General features: G+C 38.1%; 1 protein-coding gene and 1 pseudogene across 1 annotated transcript; both read right to left on the bottom strand.

Moving 5' to 3' along the window:
• Positions 1-57: 57 nt before the first annotated feature.
• fam50a (family with sequence similarity 50 member A) lies at positions 58-11,836 on the bottom strand. Its single transcript, XM_042492281.1, has 13 exons — positions 11,587-11,836; positions 11,136-11,220; positions 10,849-10,959; positions 7,830-7,940; positions 7,221-7,297; positions 6,720-6,786; positions 6,466-6,532; positions 5,757-5,828; positions 3,606-3,660; positions 2,746-2,794; positions 2,537-2,607; positions 1,534-1,644; positions 58-342 (listed from the first exon to the last, which is right to left on the bottom strand). Exons 1-13 carry the CDS (start codon positions 11,695-11,697, stop codon positions 334-336), a joined length of 996 nt encoding a protein of 331 aa, XP_042348215.1. The 5' UTR covers positions 11,698-11,836; the 3' UTR covers positions 58-333.
• A 994-nt stretch (positions 11,837-12,830) lies between these two features.
• Positions 12,831-16,921, bottom strand: LOC121947549 (annotated as a pseudogene).

A 16,921-nucleotide genomic window follows, 5' to 3' on the forward strand; every position in this document is an offset into this window, starting at 1 on the left:
CATAAACACGCAGGAATGATGAACATCTCTGCAACAAAAGGCAAAAACATCCAAGTGTTGGTGCCACAAATTAACCCAGTGAGTCATAACCAGGTTCATTTTTATTAAACATAGATGCTACAATGTGTTTGTGAGCTATAAACAAATGGTTGTGGGGCTGTTTTCACAGGAAACATTGCATTGGCAATTCAAATACATTTAGGGAGACTAGTATTTCAGATACCAAGTATGAACCAACAGTTTATCAAATCTTGATAAAGCACTGATGATTAAAAAAACAAAAACAAAAAAAAACTTTGAATGGAGGAATCCAGAAACTAGAAGACAGCTGTTTCACCGGATCTGAAAGACAAACAAACACAGTATGAAATTACTCCAAAAAGATAAAATAAAACTTTAAATCCACATAATAATAAATATTACTAATTCATTAACTTAAAATAAGTTGGGAGAAAAAAAAAAAGCTTTTTTTTATCTGTGTTCCTGGAACATTCTGAAAAATGATCTTAAGCTTCAATAAATGGTGATCTTGAATGAGTTTAATATAGGGCTAATAATTAATCGATTGATAATCCATATTTAAGAATTTAACTGAACACGTGAAATTTAGTGTTGTGAGCTTTGATTGAGGAAAAAAAAACATTTGGTTTTGTCTGAAATAATAAATACGTTTTTATGTGTTCTTTTTTTTTTTTTTTCAAATAACGATTAATCGGTTGTTAATTTTACCAATAACTGATTAAGGAAAGCGTTTGCAAATTGCAACTCTAGTTTAAAAATCTAATCTAATCTCAAAATCTATGTACTTTGGCATGGTCTCCCTTGCAAATGTGATGTTTGATCTCAATAGGATAAACCTGTTAAATAAAGGCTAAATAAAAAAAATAATGATGTGGATGGAGCAATGGTATTGCGTAGCATGACCATGCAAGAAAAAGTTGGCAGCTGCACCATGCTGGGAGGTTTCTATTCAAGGAACTATAATACACACACAGTGATATAATACAACACACACAGAGGCCACGCAATCCTTAACGTTCATACTTTAAATACGTTCTTTGGAACACGATCACAGGTTTTGAGCGTAGATTTGTTCCAAGTCGCACATTTCTTTTGAGGTTATGTCCACAAAGATACAATCAACAGCTGGGACAGCTTTTAATTTCCCTTCTAGTATTACTCTTTAAAGATTACGAAGAACTGCACGAGCAGATTTGTTCTGAACAAGAGGCAGTCTCCAGGGCTGAAAACTGAGGCCAAAAAGTTTCAAAAACCGTAGTTCCTTTAATGGCCACTTGAGGCCGGCTCCAAGAGTGAGTCAATCTTCATAGACCTCCATGTTAGAATGCCCAGCTCTACAGCCGAAATAAACACATCTACAGTCTGGTACAAAAAACAATTTTTTAACCTTATAGATTATTTCCTTGTTTTTGTCAACTGTACGGGGGTGAATGTTTATATAACTCACCTGTTAACATATAATAAAGGCTTGCAGGTATGGATACTTAAGGTAGTAGCCACAGACAGACTCACCGTGTATTTGTCCCATTTCTTCTCAGGATCGTACGGCTCCCAGCGACTCGCGGGGAAGATGTGCTTGTTTTTCTCATACCAGCTCCTCAACACCACTTTACCTGCATGAGACTTAAGGCAAAAAAAAGCACAACTGAGTTAACTTTGATGTGACTTTGAAATGAGAGTTACAGGGATATTACAATTGCTTTTCAAGTCGAGATGTATGAAGAATGACCTAAGCATCAAGATAACCTAGAAAAGATGTGTCATGTGGATAGTGAATTACAGTGTCCTTTGCTTAGTTAACTTCATAGTTTGTACCTCTGAAAATGACATTGAAAAAAAAAATCTTAGATCATTAAGAATAAGTGCAGCAGCCCATTGTGGAATTTTTTTAAAGAAATAGCCAAATTGATTGATCCCAGAAATCTATCCAATAAAATAAAACACAGTTTTCTTGTGCTGCTCTCATAAGTATTGTTTTGATTTATTTTAAAAGCGTGGGAAAAAAGACAATTAGCAGCTTGACAAGGAAAGCCCCACAAAATGCAATTTATATGCAAATTATATATATATATATATTATATATATAATATATGTAATAGGCTAGGAAAAATGACCAGATCTGTATTAAATTCTTATCATAATTACTATATTTGTTACAATTTGTTTTTATTTTAAGCGCCTTTTCCCAAGTACTTTTCTTGTTTGATTTCCATTTACTTTTTTACTAATTTTTGGATCATTTCATCTCAAGTTTCTCATTAAACTCTTTCCCATGTTTTTGAAAGAAATCAAGCCCAAAATTTTCTCAGGTTTCAAAGGGTTAACTCATAGATGTTTATGTTTAAACCCTAGCTTGTCTTAATATTTATGATGATTTTTTTTAAAAATTGTATTGGCTGATTTTTTTAGACAATCTATTGAGCATTTATAGGTCATTTTTTCAGTGGTTCATGTCTACCAAAGAAATCTGTTCATTTCCTCTTGAAATGTATCCTTTTTAAAATAAAATGATCACCTCGTCCTTCTCAACAGTGGCGTCGTTCACCAGTCGAATATCATCATGGACGTCGAAGCTGAAAAGAGGACCTGTAAAAAAAAAAAAGTTAACTATGTGAAAAGGCAGAAAAACAGAACTTATATTTTCCATGTATTGCAGAACATACTTTTTTAGTACAAAAAAAAATCAAGGTATGAATGGGCTGAAAGCTGTTGGTGTTCACTTACCAGATTTGCCTCTGGCTTTGGTCACTATGAAGTCATAAAAACTGTGATGCTAAATGAGACAAAATGATTAAGAATGATGAGGTTCAAGGAGTGAAAAAGTGCCGCCGTTGTGCTACATGGCATCCTGAAATCCTATTTCCTAATATATCCTCATATATTTGCAATAATAAACATTTTCAAAGAGCTCTTTTTCCCCCTGGTAGCTATCCCCAGTTATCATCAGCGAAAGTTGTTTGCAGTAGAAGAAATGGCAGATGGTTGAATAATCAAATTAACTGTGGGAAACAAAATGCAGTGTGTCCTGTTTTGTTGGCAGGTACAAAGCTCTGAGGAAAACTGAGAGCGATCCAGTTTTCTTCACAGTGCCAACAACAATACCACTTGAGAGAAAACACGGAGGAGGGAGTTGAAACATTGTCTGTTTCTACTTTAAGAAAGTCTCCTGAAAACGACACAAGCTTTATATCTACATATAATTATACATATTATATTCTGTGTCTGCTTACCCTTTGGTTCAATGTGCATGCAGTGATTACCGGGGCAAAATCAGGGTGGCATACATGGCATAAATACTGCATTGTATTTCGTTATTTTGTTTAGCAGCTGCTTCTGAGCACCATGTTTTTTTAATCAATCACAATGAATTATAATTATTAATAATTTGATCAGTTTGACACTTTTTATAACTTAAATAAATATAAAGTCCATTGGCGTAACTTGAAAGTTATTCTAGGAGTGTGAAGACAGACTCATATCAGAGGTGATGAATCTGCTGCAGCACTTGATGGGAAACTAACCAAATCAAAACAGAGCAAAGCAACGGTTGAGCTGCGGTTTTTTATGGGTGTGTCGCTACTTACATGTGGAATTATCAGATCCTCTTTGATGTACATCAGCTGCTCTACACCAGCAGACCTGCACAGAGATGATATTCAGTCCGAATAAAAAGGATTTTTAACATGTAAGGAAAATGTATTTATATTATATATATGTATTATATATTATATTATATATATTGTCTTGGAGTGTGTTTCTAGCTGAGTTAGTTCTATCATATGTGTCTGTCTCTGATTTACGTTTTAATTTTGTTCAAAAAGAGATTTGGAATTGTCGGCTGCGTCTCAGGGTCCAGAAAAACAGACTGTGAGACTGTGATCTAAGGTTTAAAAAAAGATAGCAAGTGGACATTTTAGGGGACATTATTTTGTTATACACACTGTTCCGAAGTTTGAGTCTTCAATAGTCAAAGCTAGACACATTTACAGAACATCTATTACATTTAAGCCCACAACAAGCTCACAAAATGCTGATTAAGCCTATCGCTAAGGGGGAAGCTGTATTTATTTTTGCAATATGCAGCACTGTGTGTGTGTGTGTGTGTGTGTGTGTGTGTGTGTGTGTGTGTGTTTGCTGTGTCTGTGGCTTCTTTTCTGTAAGAGATGCGTTTCATGCCAGCCAGCCAGAGGGAAAGATGAGAGGCATTCTTTTTTTTTTTTTTTTTTTCCAATTTTACCTTCAATTTAGTATTGTTTTTGTGTGTCTTTTTCTGTTCGGCAGTATTTTTTGTAAAAAAAAAAAAAAAAAAAAAAAAAAAAAAAATGCTTCATCTGTAATCAGATTCGGACAACATGATGAATCCCCGAAGGGCAATTCAGCCAAACAGTCAAACACTCACATAAAATAGTACAAACACAATCAGCAGCAGCATTCAAACACACTGCCAAAGATAAATACATGAACCATGCTGTTCCCCAACTCAGCAGCATTCATGACACGGTCAGACTGACTAATAATCCCCATGGCCTTCTGGAACACTGGTTCCTTCCAGAGGGAGCACAAGTCAGTCAGCTGAACACAGATGATCTTGGAGCAGACTATGTATGTGTGTTAACGTGCTATCTATGTGCACAGTATTAAAAAAAAGAAAATGAAGGACGGGGAGAGCATCCAACAGGGCAGCCGCTAGGAGTTAAGCGAAAGCTGCAGTGGAAAATTCTACGAGGCATCCAAATGAGGAGTGGATGCTCCAGATAAAAAAATAAACTTGGCATTAAGAAGAGGGATCAAAGTTAAAAAAAAAAAAAAAAGTCCTGGTCGGGAGTGCTCCTTGGGGCGGGGGAGATGCTATGAGGAGGCATATAAGCAGGCAAAGAAAGTCTTTGTGTCATTAATCTCACTGCTGAAGGGGGCGAGACAAAAAAATAACACACACACGTCGGCTTTAACAGAAATTTCACATTAGTCTCTTCTGTTTATACCTGCTACGACTGCAGCTACTCACTTCACCTCGTGCTATCATCACGAAAGGTTACAGTGTAACAAACTCTTCTTAATCAAAGTCAATTGTGTCAGTTTGATTGATAGGTGAGTAGTCGAGCTAAGTAGTCTGATAGGTCATACTGTTTTTCTACACTGTCAAACAACAGGAAGGAAATATGACGGGAGGAACGTGACCAGTCATTATAATGGCTTTGATCGACTCATTCAATTCAGTGTTTGTTTTTTTTTTTATTGTTATTATTTTTTTTATTTAGTAATGCGTTACGCTACAGAACAGGTCAAGACATGACGAACACAACATTATGTGGAAAACATGATATTACGTGTATACACAAAACAAAAAACAAGCAGGAACCAAGGTATACTGTCACATGCGATGTTGAGGGTATTGAAAGGCAAAGCGCGCGCACGCACACGTGTGTGTGTGTGTGTGTGTGTGTGTGTGTGTGTGTGTGTGTGTCTCTGTAAATATTAAGTGATTTGGAAGATAACTTGGTGGGGGAAGTGTTAAATCTAGGGAGAGAGTGTAGGAGGGGAAATAAGCTCAGTGGGAAAAATTAGGGGAATCTTTTTTTTAAAAAGTAGTTAGGTAAATATATGATTGGATATCAAAACACTCCGAGAGAGAGAAAAGGAGGAAGAAAGAAAAGAGAAGAGAGAGGAAGAAAAAAAAAGAAATTCATTGTTAATAGTGAACATTTGGTTAAGACTTCGTCTCTTTGATGTCTCACCTGAGCTCACTGAAGTCCTTTCTGAGGACCTCCAGGGCCCTCTGCAGAAAGTTCTGGATGGTATTTCCCTTTCTTCATCTGCAGGTGGAAATACACATAAACACAAACTGAAAACATGAAAAGAATAACCATCACTGTTGAGTATGTTGTTTGCAGGGCTGGAACAAAATATTCGGCTACTCGTTAATTGGGTAGATATTCGGTTTTCAGTTGAGGCATTCAGATATTTTTTTGGCTGAGGATAAATGCCATTTCAGTGTTTGTGATCCTGCTGCTGTGCCTGTCACACACACAGTGACAGGAATGACCATTTTACCCAACAGTTATTAACAGGTTTATTGACTGAGTCGAGCCATTTCTGTTTCTGGTGTGAGCAGCACCTGAACGCAAACACGCGCCGCAGCTCAACCAGCTGTTTCCTGCAGTGGAGAGCAGGTGAATCACATGAATATCTTTCATAGTGAGGACACCTATTACTTCAGAAGCACAACCGAAGCTCCGATCATTCGCCTTTGATTAATGGCGAAGCTCTGGAGACCAGAAATGGGTATTTGGTATACAGTCCTATTCGTTTGACCACTGCAACCATTAGTGTGTGTATCAATACCCTGCACTGAGATTGCATCAAGTTCCGTCACATTTAGAATCTGAAAACAGCATATTTCATTTCATTTATGAGTCAGTGATGCGGTGTCACTGCTTATCATGCTTTACCTTGACTGTCTTACGATGCCCGGAGCCATCCCAGTAGCTGAACGTAATCTCGATCTCCTCACCTGAAGACAAGGACACCCACCATTATTTTGGACTGAGAGGAGTGTGAGAGTTTATGCATGTTTGTGTGTATAGCCGGGAAAAGTCCAAAGTAAGACATTGAGGACAGCTTGCTCGGATATGTGGAAGCACTGCTGAATTTAAGGCGTGTTTGTGTTTGTTTGTGTGTGCAGTTACTCCGACTCTCACTCTTAATCTTCTCCTGTTTGAGCTCCCACTCCTGCCTGAGTTCCTCTCTGAGACGATTCTCCTCCTCCTGAACACGACATTGAAGATTTTTAGAAGAGAGAGACATAACAAAAGAGACTGGAATCACAACAAACCAGTACATCGCAGTATAAAAATGCGACAACTTTAACACGGTGTCAACTATGAACACATTTACTTACTTGCTAAAACATGGGAGAGGCTTTGTTAATCTAAGCACTTTGTTATGAGATACAATTACACAGAAGTCTGTTTGTTTCTGGAAACATTGTGAAAGTGTATCGGTAATCCTGGCATGTACTTCTTGTCCTAATCCTTGCTTGACTTGTTTGTTTTTCTGCAGCCTGCCAGGTGAAACTGGGCTATAAATCCAACCAGTCCTTGCAGTTTGATTTGCATTGTGATAAGCAACCTGTTACGTATGAAACAAGCAGATTTTTTTTACTTCTGAAAAACAGCCTCCAACAGGTCATTTGCGTTCACCTCTCTGTCTCGATCTGGGAGGAAACTTGTGTCCACGTCTGGATTTTTCCCAAGTTTCTTCTTCTTAACTGGAGAGTCTATGAGACAAACATCAGTTAAACAAACTTCCCAGTAGACTTCAATAAAAACAGCAGAGAAACCACAAGCTACTATTTCATGGCTGCCCGGCTGTGACTTTTTGGAGTCTCCGCTGGTACCGATGACAAGACTGCAGGTCCTGCTTGTAAATGCTGTTACCTTTAGACAGAGCCATGCTGGTGGTTTCTCTTTGTTTCTAGTCTGTGTGGTAAGCTCAGTAAGCAAGCAATAAGCCTAACAAAAATCAAAGTATTCCTTTCGGATTTTCTTTTAAACAATACTTGTACACAACAACTCCCTTTCAATCATCACATTTGACCCACAAGAACTGCAGAGTACTTTACTGCAGAATCTCTGCTCCTTGTCTGTAGTTTCTTTTATGGGTGCATAAACAAAGCAAGCTTTAGATTGGACTAAATCAGACAGATTTACGAGAGAAAACGACAGAGGCGGCGCAGCGTGCTGCTGAAACTGATTGTCTGCGTTCCCAATTTGAGTTCTGCTTCAACGTTCTTCCATCAAAATACTCACAATCCTCTTCCTCTTCATTTTCCTCCTCCTCTTCTCCTTCATCTTCTGGATTAAATGACAAACTGGCTATCTTCCTCTTCTGTTCCTCCTTTCTCTTCTTCTCTTTTGCTTCTCAAGCTTGCTACAAACAGAAAAGCACAAATAAGGAAAAATCAAATCAAAGGAATGTGAGCCATACAATCATCATTACATATGGGGCTTTTTTTGATGCCCTACTTAAATGTCTTTTTAGTATACGGTACATATGTTCTTGCAGTTGCAGCTGTATTGTTAGTATTAAAATGGAATAAATGCCCAGAAAAAAAAGATTTAGGTTTAACTGTAGGCATCTGGTGACAGGCTGCTTTTGTCATCTTTGCTCCGTTATGCTTCTTGTTACAGGTCGAGTTTGGACGGCAGCCTGAGTTCTCATTCATTACAGTCCTCTGAAAGTAAAAACCCTGAAGACTTGTTTCCTTTGTTGGATACAATTGTTTCCACATGTACGAAAGTATTAATCATATTGTTCCAACTATAGAGGATGAAGTTTGTTTTAACTCACTTTGAATATTGTAAACGATCTGTTACAACTTACAACAGCTGATATTCTGCCATCTGGCCTCATGTATCGGGGAAAACCGAAGAATGGAGAGACGCCACGCAGCTTTCAATACGGTTCATTGTTTTTTTTAAATATATCACTGTAGTTACATCCATCAGTATTAAATCCTGTAGTGCAACTGAGGACAGTTTGTCTTTCTGAAATTAAGAACATTCTGTAAAAAAAAAAAAAATCAGCAATAATAATACCATATGGCTTGCTAGGTTTCAATTATGAAGTCTCAGGCAACATGGAAACAGAAAAAGACGCAAAGAATATTCTTGGAACACATTCAGTTTCCTTCGCGGTCACATAGGACCTTACATGAAAAGCTCAGCTATTTGTTAGAATGACCTGATCATCAACCCCATTAGAAAGGTGACCAAAAATAGCGACCTGTTTTCGCCTTTTTTTAAATAATGAACTTCTCTCCCCAGCTCTTTTTTTTCATTCTTGACACAATAAATTCTGTCACATATCATGTAAAAAATCACGTGCAACTCTATGAATGTCACTGAGGACACAGCGTGTAACAAGTCTGCTGTTATCCTTACATTTGTACAATATTGTGTCTCCTCATCCTCTCTCTGACAGCCGACTTTACATCCTGTCTCTCAGTGTGGCCATTCAGCAACACTACTGATTACCAACGTGGTTAGACAACATGCCGGCTGAAACAATAACAATCAAGTCTACCCTGACCCCTAATCTGCTGCAGAAACAGGCTTTCCACCACATGTTGGCACCTGGCTGCTCTGATTCAGCCACAGGATGTTAGTGAGGTCCAACACTGATGCTGGGTCAGTGATAAGACCTGGCTGATAGTTTGTGCCCTGAGTTCACCCAGAAGTTGTTGGATGCAGCTGAGGTCAGAGCTGTGTGCAGGCCAGTCAAGTTCCTCAACACACAACTGCTAAAAAAAAACGTTATGGGGCCATCTTTGTGCACTGGGGCCTTCAGGTTCAGACAGGAAATAGTCAAGTTGTTGTCACATAAGTTGGAGGCACAGTGCTGACTAAAACACTGGTCTCTGTGCTCTCTGGCTTGTAAGGCCTTGAAGGAAAACTTTGGTATTTTCAAACGTGGACTCCAATCACTCGTGTTTTTGTGTCAAAGTAAGTAATGGAGCCAGCAATTTGTGAAGCTGCTGCAGGTTTGAGAGAGACGGTTGTAGCCAACAGCTGCAAAACAGGCTGCAATGTAACCATCCTGTTGTGCACACTCAATTTACATCCATCAAAGTGCTTGTTTTCTCCAGTGAAAGGCTCAGATTATTATTCTAAGTGTCTAACAACTACACAGAAAGGATCTCTACAGAGAAACTAAATGTTTTTCATTACCTCACCCCGCTTGAGCAGGTCTGTTTGTTAGTGTGTGTCCTGTTCCTGAAAATGTGCTGACTCTTCCACAACATCAGCTACGTAATGAGACACGACACTAAAAATCTCTTAGATAGCACTGAGCTTCACTTTCTGTACTCTAACACAACAAACTTCCCAGCACTCCTCTGGGTGTCACTGGATGCTGTAGCATTAAGATGTCCCTTAAAGGGGCCGTGCATGAACCATGAAAAAGCCCCAGCACAAAAGTGCTCAGAAGGACAGCCCTGTCCACAAAGTTACGGCAATATTATAAATCTGGTTTTAAGCCCGGTATACAATGTGGGATTCTGGGCTGTCTGAGATGAAAGATGACCATCGTGAAAGAAACGTGACGATAATTTTTTGGTTGTGGCTCTAAAATGGTGGTCCTACGTCACACAGTGAGAGAGGTTCAAGATTGGCTGTTGTCATGTGTTCAAAGACAACCTGGGATAAAATCCTGACAGTGTCAGAAATTTGGGATGACCATCTCACTGTGTTACTGCTGTTACAGCCTACATCTACTAACCAGCCAACAGAAATGCAGCATGAAATGACGTAATGAAACGACACTGCTAAATGCTAGTAGATGCTAATACTATGAGCTAAAGATTGTTGCAAAATTGGCATGCCAAGTTGGACTCTTTTCCCCGCCATTGCCGCTATAGCAAGGGCTTGATTTGTTTCTTTACATTTCTGCTCTTACCACTAGAGCTGCGTTGATAGATGGCGAACACCAAGGACGTTTTGTTCTTGCGTACTGACATCGATGGTCCTATGTCGTAGCCTGCGATTCAGTTGCTGATGTAATCACAAAATCTGTATACATCAAACTTGATGTCGTAGCCAAGATTATTAAAATTCATGTCACAGCACGCACTAAACTTATAACATCGCAAAAATCTCTCAGTCTGCAGGAGGCTTAAGAGATAATCTGCAAAAGCTGTGTTGCATTTTAAAGTTTTGTTGCCTTTGTTGTGTCTGATATATTGTGAATTATTTGGAGCAGTGATCAATACTACTTCCTGTGCACCAAATAATTTTTTTCTTTATGAAAAGTGTTTAGAACTGCTTAAACTTTGAACCCACAGCTGGAGTTCCTTGGACTGCTCCTTCTTGGCCAGCTGTTTCTCTCTCTCCTTCACCAGCGCCTCCTGCTTGGCCTTCATATCATTCAGAGTCACAAGACCTGATCAAGACATAAAAACAAACAAGTCAAAGAAAGATCACACAGATATTTGATCATATTTACGTTGTGTGAACACACATTTATTTAAACATATATTTTATTTTGTATAGCTATGACGCTTTGGGTCACTTTTTAATGTTGTGGGAGTTTTCATGTGGACCAAAAAAGATTCTTACCAACTGTGCTGGACTTGAGCTCCGCCTCTACAGCATCATAGTGAGCTGAGAACTTCTTATCAATGTTGGACTTGACCATGTTGTCCTGAGAGAAAAGACAGACACACAACAGAGAGCAGATATACAGTATATATGAGTGGTTATTCTGATATTTCTGTACAGCATTTTGCGTCACACAGTGATTGTAGAACTGTACTGAAATATTATATGTTTTTTTTTTTCACAGACAGGTCACACTATACGTAATTTGGCTTAAATGTTACGTAGGTAACATTTTAGAAACACTGTAACTGCGTCCCCTTCACTAACCCCGCGGGTCGCTGGCCCTCCACGTTCTTGTTCATAACTAAATTATTTAGGGTCGCATTTTTGACAAAAGACACGTGGACTATTAATAATATAAAAAGTAAAAGTAGTAGTAGTAAAAAAAAAAAAAAAAAACGTTACAAACCTCTGCAATCTTCTGCTTTAGCTGCTCGAGCTGTTCTCTTTCTTTTTCTCGCTTTTTCATCAGCTGCATGGCTCTGCCAGCCTCACTGGCAGCTCCTTTGTACTGCGCCATGTTGCCTTCTTCGCTCTCAGCGCTCGCTTATGAGAAGTTTTAATACACAAATAACCAAAAAGAGAGGATAAATTCAGAAATAAAAAAAGAGACTTTTCCAGAACTCTACAGACAAACCTCCCCTCACACCACAACAAGAAAAATGGCGACGCCGAAATGCATGCCGGGTAATCCTGAGATATATCTGATGCCTTCAGGTACACCAGAAAACCTCGGAGATATGAGGCCATTCAGCAACGACTGAGCAAAGACTTTCAGAGGGAACATTCCAACGTATTTTGAGAATTAAAAAGTGTTGTCATAAGTACAGTCACGAAGGAAATATGCAATGGAAAGAAAGCCACACAATTTATAGGGGTGCTAACTATAACTATGACAACTAACTATCATTCTCCTTATTGATTATTGATCGATGGATGAGTTAGGGCAATAAAAAACTTTTTCTTTTTTTTTTTTTTTTTTTTTTACAATAAATTGACTAATGTTGGTCTTTCTAATGTTAAAAAAATACAGCAGTAATTTTTCAAAGATCATTTTTCAAGTTAATGTAGCAAATCCTCAAAGGAGAGAAGCCGCAAGCAGCAAACATGGCTGTATTTATTTATTTATTCATTTATTATATATTTTTATTTTATATTATTTTATTTTTACAGGGGCAGTGCACATTAATAAACATTGCTGTGAATGTGCCAGTGTTAGCCTAAGGCTAATTTTGTAATGCGATGATGACTGACTGAATATCAGTAAGGAACAACCAGTTTATTCCTAATTATTTTTCCACTGATTGCTATTTATTTTTCATCATTTTTTATTGATTGATAAAACTTATTTTAGACTAATCAGTGCAAATATTCGTAAAACACATTTACAAAGCCTATTTGGTGAAACAATACAAATATGCTTTTGCCATTTATTTTATTGATGACTCGATACAGTTGAATCAGAATGAATTATTGAATAATAATAATAGTATTAACAATAACAGTAATAATAACACTTTGTACGAACTTGCTTTACATAGAAAACATATCAGCATTCACATTACCAGACTGCAGCACTATGCCAATTAAAAGAAATAAAATTTAAAAAAGACTTGTTTAAATAAAATATCATCACACACACGCGCCCAGTCATTCAGTCACTCAGGATCACTCATTAAGTTTCACATTCATACAGTTTCTTTGTCTCTCATTTGATGCCAGTCCTTGTTCGACAGTGAAATAGCGATTTGACTGCAGCAGAGTGCAATAGACGCACAGAAGGGAGCGATGAACACATTCACAGCACACAAAAACAAGGACCGCAGGCATGGGAGGAAGGTGTTGCTCAGCTGTATGCAAGGCCACAAAAACCTGGAGGGAGAGAGGGAGAGAATAATTCAAGCAATTGTATCTACAAACTCCCCCTCTGTCAGGAAGAGACAGGCGAGAATGTAGAAAGATTTATTATTCGAGTATATAGAGAGATTTATTATGTGGGTAGAGGGGTGTCATTTTGGAAATGTTTAGGAGTGTAAATCATAAAGAAGCGCTTGTCACCTAAGGTCAGGTAGAGCAGAAGTTGTGTGTCATGTTGATTTTAATTTTGAATTGAGCATGTGTGTGTGTGTGTGTGTGTGTGTGTGTGTGTGTGTGTGTGTGTGAAAAGAGAGAGAGAGAGAGCACTGTTATAGTGGCTTCATTCTTTGTCTTTAACTCTTACTCTTAAGTTTTTGTGCTAAGCTAAGCTAAACACCTGTTGGCTGTAGCTTTGTTATTATTATAAATTTATGGTGTGGTATGGCTCTAGCCATCTAATTTTTGGGAATAAGTCACTTTCAAGTCAATGTATTTACCCCCAAAATAGTTTTACAGGCAGGCACATTCAATACACTTTAATGATCAACACAGTTTTGAAAGAATGTGCTGCATAGTTTTGTGTAGATCAAACTGCCATTATTATTGCCTATATTATACATACATAATGAAATTCTAGCTGTGAGTTAACCAACCAGTTAAATGTTACCTTGCATTTGAGTTAAAATGATTCAGCATATGTAGAAGATACCAAAAAGTTGCTATGCTGTATGCTAAATGCTACGGAAGCCCTAATCGGCCATACATTCATACTTTTTTTTCTCTCTATTTTCCCATGATAATGTGATGATTGTCTCGAGATCTCGGGATAACTAAACTGTGTTTTCCAAAGATAATGACATAACTAATCTGAGAGCTTGAGATAACATATCAAATATGAAATGCCTGAAATCTGCGTCACACATGACATGTCATGTTGACTGATGGTGGTCGACACTGTCTTGCACCTCTGACACTGCTGACAAGAATAGGAGATATTTAATGGATACCGATGCTTCAAGAACTCTCAGTAGTTACATAAGAACAGGTGTTTCAGTCACATGACATCGCTGAACAGGATTTGGCCAGTTTGCAACTTGCTTTAAAAGTTTGTACCTGAAGAGAGCAAAGTCTGAGCCATGAGTCTGAGAACAAGAAGCTGTGTGAAAAGGAAATCTCATTTTGAGTCATTGGCAGTATAAAATCTTTATATTGAAAAAAAATGTGTTGAAAAAATATGTGAAAAGATTTCCTGACTCTTTTTCTTATATAATTGTAAACTGAATAGCTTTGGGATCAGAACTGCTGTTCAAACAAAAATATCATAAACATGTCACGTGGGAGGCTGGGTTTTTCTCCATTATCTGATATTTTATGGTCGTACTGGGCATACTGATTTATCATGGACATAATCAGTGATTGCAGCCCTACACATAACATATATATATGTCACTGAAGTAGGTATTGTTTACCATCAGGGGTCACAAGTCAAAAACATTGAGAATAACTAGAGCAACTGTGCTATTGTAAGGAATGATCTGCTGAATTTCATGATTGCATGACTTTGTCACAAATGGCGCATAACTGCATGAGGGAGAGTTTTTATCGCACCAGCATACCAGACGTGTAGACAGGCAAGAATGGCCAGGAAAATACCCAAAAGAAGAGCAAAGGGCACAGCAAACAGCAAGGAGAGGCAGCGGTACGTCCAGATATGAGCCTTCTCGAAGCCAGTGACACTGTAAAGCCACACTTGGTCTATGCTATGGGGTGTGGCCGGCTCCGCCAGTACGTCACTGACCTCTACCTACACACAAGGGGCGAGAGAATGGTGGTACAGGTCAAGGAGGTTAATTTATGGAGCAAATGATAAAGAAAGTATTGACTGAAGTTCTTTATAGCTTCAGATGAGGCAGAGAATACTGACTCCCAAACACAAAAGATGTGAGATGAAAACACAATGGCATTTTAGAAATTGTCAAAAATTAGAGCAGAATAAAAAAAAAAAATTGTCTATTATGTGCAGACAGAGGCCCCAAAATAGCTTACATCACTCAGGGACTCTTGATAAGTACCTCTCTCTCTTAAAAAAAAACCATCTTTAACCCTTTGACACCTCAGTTGTTCAGTTTGCTTGTGCTGCATTCAGACGCCTTTAACAAGCTATTTTACCATTTGAACCCTGAGTAAATTAGTTTGATATCTATAAAAAACAAGGGGGAAAAAAACAATGACCATGTCCCATAGTTCGCAAGAAAAAAAAAACAAGAAAATTAACCTTTTTCTAAAAAAAGAGGGGCGTATTATTCAACAATTATCCCAAAAGTATGGGAAATGTGCAAACTACATTTATAATTATGCTATTTTCATAATTTAAATTGTTACAGGAAATACATATATTTTAGTTTTCAGCACTTTTTGGGTCATTTCTTTTTTTTTTTAATTTTTTAAATTTTCTTTTAAACTGCGAATTTTTGGGGGTAATTGTCATGTAACTTTTTTTGTTCACTATTTTTTTGCCAAATTTTGGGCCATGTCTCATTAAGTTGCTCATTGCCTTCTCCCTGTGTTTCTGAAAATATCAAACCAGTTTGCTGAGGTTTTAAAGGATTAAGATAACTTAAAAGTGAGTGAAGATCATGCATTTTGTTCAGTTTTGCCTGTCAGGAATGTAGAAAAGATAAGGGATGTTTTATTTTCTAAAAAGTGACTGCAATGGAAGCATATAAAATTAAATTAAATAGGGCCTAATATGGAACCTTGTGGTACACCACGTGGGATAGCCACAGAAGAGGACAACATGTATCTCAAATCAACTGCAAACATTCTGCAAACAACTGCAAATTCATAGAAATGGGACAAGCAAACCTTTAGGTGCTGGTTGATGCCATAAGGGTCCCTGTTGACAGGATGGGTGGGTGTTGGCGTAGCAGAGGCTGTGGAAGGGGTCGGAGGTTTGGATATTGGAGTTGAAGCTTTGGATATGGAGTTGGAGGGTCGGGTGCTGGAGTCGAAGCTTTGGATGCAAATTCTGGAGGAGGAGGAGGCATGTTTATCCGCTCTTCTCCTCCATCGTCCTCATCACTGTCATCATCAATTTTACACTCCACCAGACAGTCATCGCTCACCATCATCATCCTCACTGGAGAAAGAGAAACGCTTGTTATTACATACATGAAAATAGATGGCCACACAAACAATTCAACATATGAGACAGTCACCCTCTTTTGATCTTGTCTGACATTACTAGACACACATTTATGCTGTAAACCAATGCACACATGCATGCGCGCATGCGCACGCACACGCACACGCACACACACGTGCACACATTCACATACACACACACACACACACACACACACACACACACACACACACACACACACACACACTCTGCAGTACATCACAGGCATGTAGTGTGTAATAGGGAGCTGAGCCTCCTCGGCCCTACCACCTGTTCTTTAGCCCCCAAAAAAGAAGCCGTACCAAAATCTGTAAATAGCAGCTGGTAATTTTAAAATGACATTTTTAGAATGAAACACATACAGTAAAAGCATATTTGAGTATTTTTTTTTATCTTCAAGTATTATTAAAAGACTTAAAAAAACCTCTAATCAGCTGATTAAAAGACTTTCGATCAAATTGCAAGTATCAAATATGAAATTCAATATATACATGAAAAATAAGCACTGCAAGACTAAAAACTACAGTTATATCTCATATCCTTGTTGAGAAATCATTGCAGCAGATCCTCAAAAGGGGCAGCAACAGTAAAAAGGATGAATCATGTCTGACTTACCTTACTTAAAGTGCTATCTTAATCCTTTATCAGTGACAGAGACCCTTGCAGACAGACAAGGCAGGGGAGCCCTGCAGAGAGTGCTAAT

Source organism: Plectropomus leopardus, chromosome 8, assembly GCF_008729295.1.
Source record: "Plectropomus leopardus isolate mb chromosome 8, YSFRI_Pleo_2.0, whole genome shotgun sequence".
Lineage (NCBI taxonomy): Eukaryota > Metazoa > Chordata > Actinopteri > Perciformes > Serranidae > Plectropomus > Plectropomus leopardus.

What these genes read in the sequence shown, in the direction of transcription:
- fam50a (XM_042492281.1), bottom strand. Translation starts at nt 11,697, where the DNA reads ATGGCGCAGTACAAAGGAGCTGCCAGTGAGGCTGGCAGAGCCATGCAG. An exon ending in AAATGAAGAGGAAGAGGATT is followed by an intron (nt 7,298 to 7,829) that starts GTGAGTATTTTG and finishes TTTGTCTCATAG; the next exon opens with ACTCTCCAGTTAAGAAGAAG. An exon ending in CAAAGCCAGAGGCAAATCTG is followed by an intron (nt 2,608 to 2,745) that starts GTAAGTGAACAC and finishes TTTTTTTTACAG; the next exon opens with GTCCTCTTTTCAGCTTCGAC.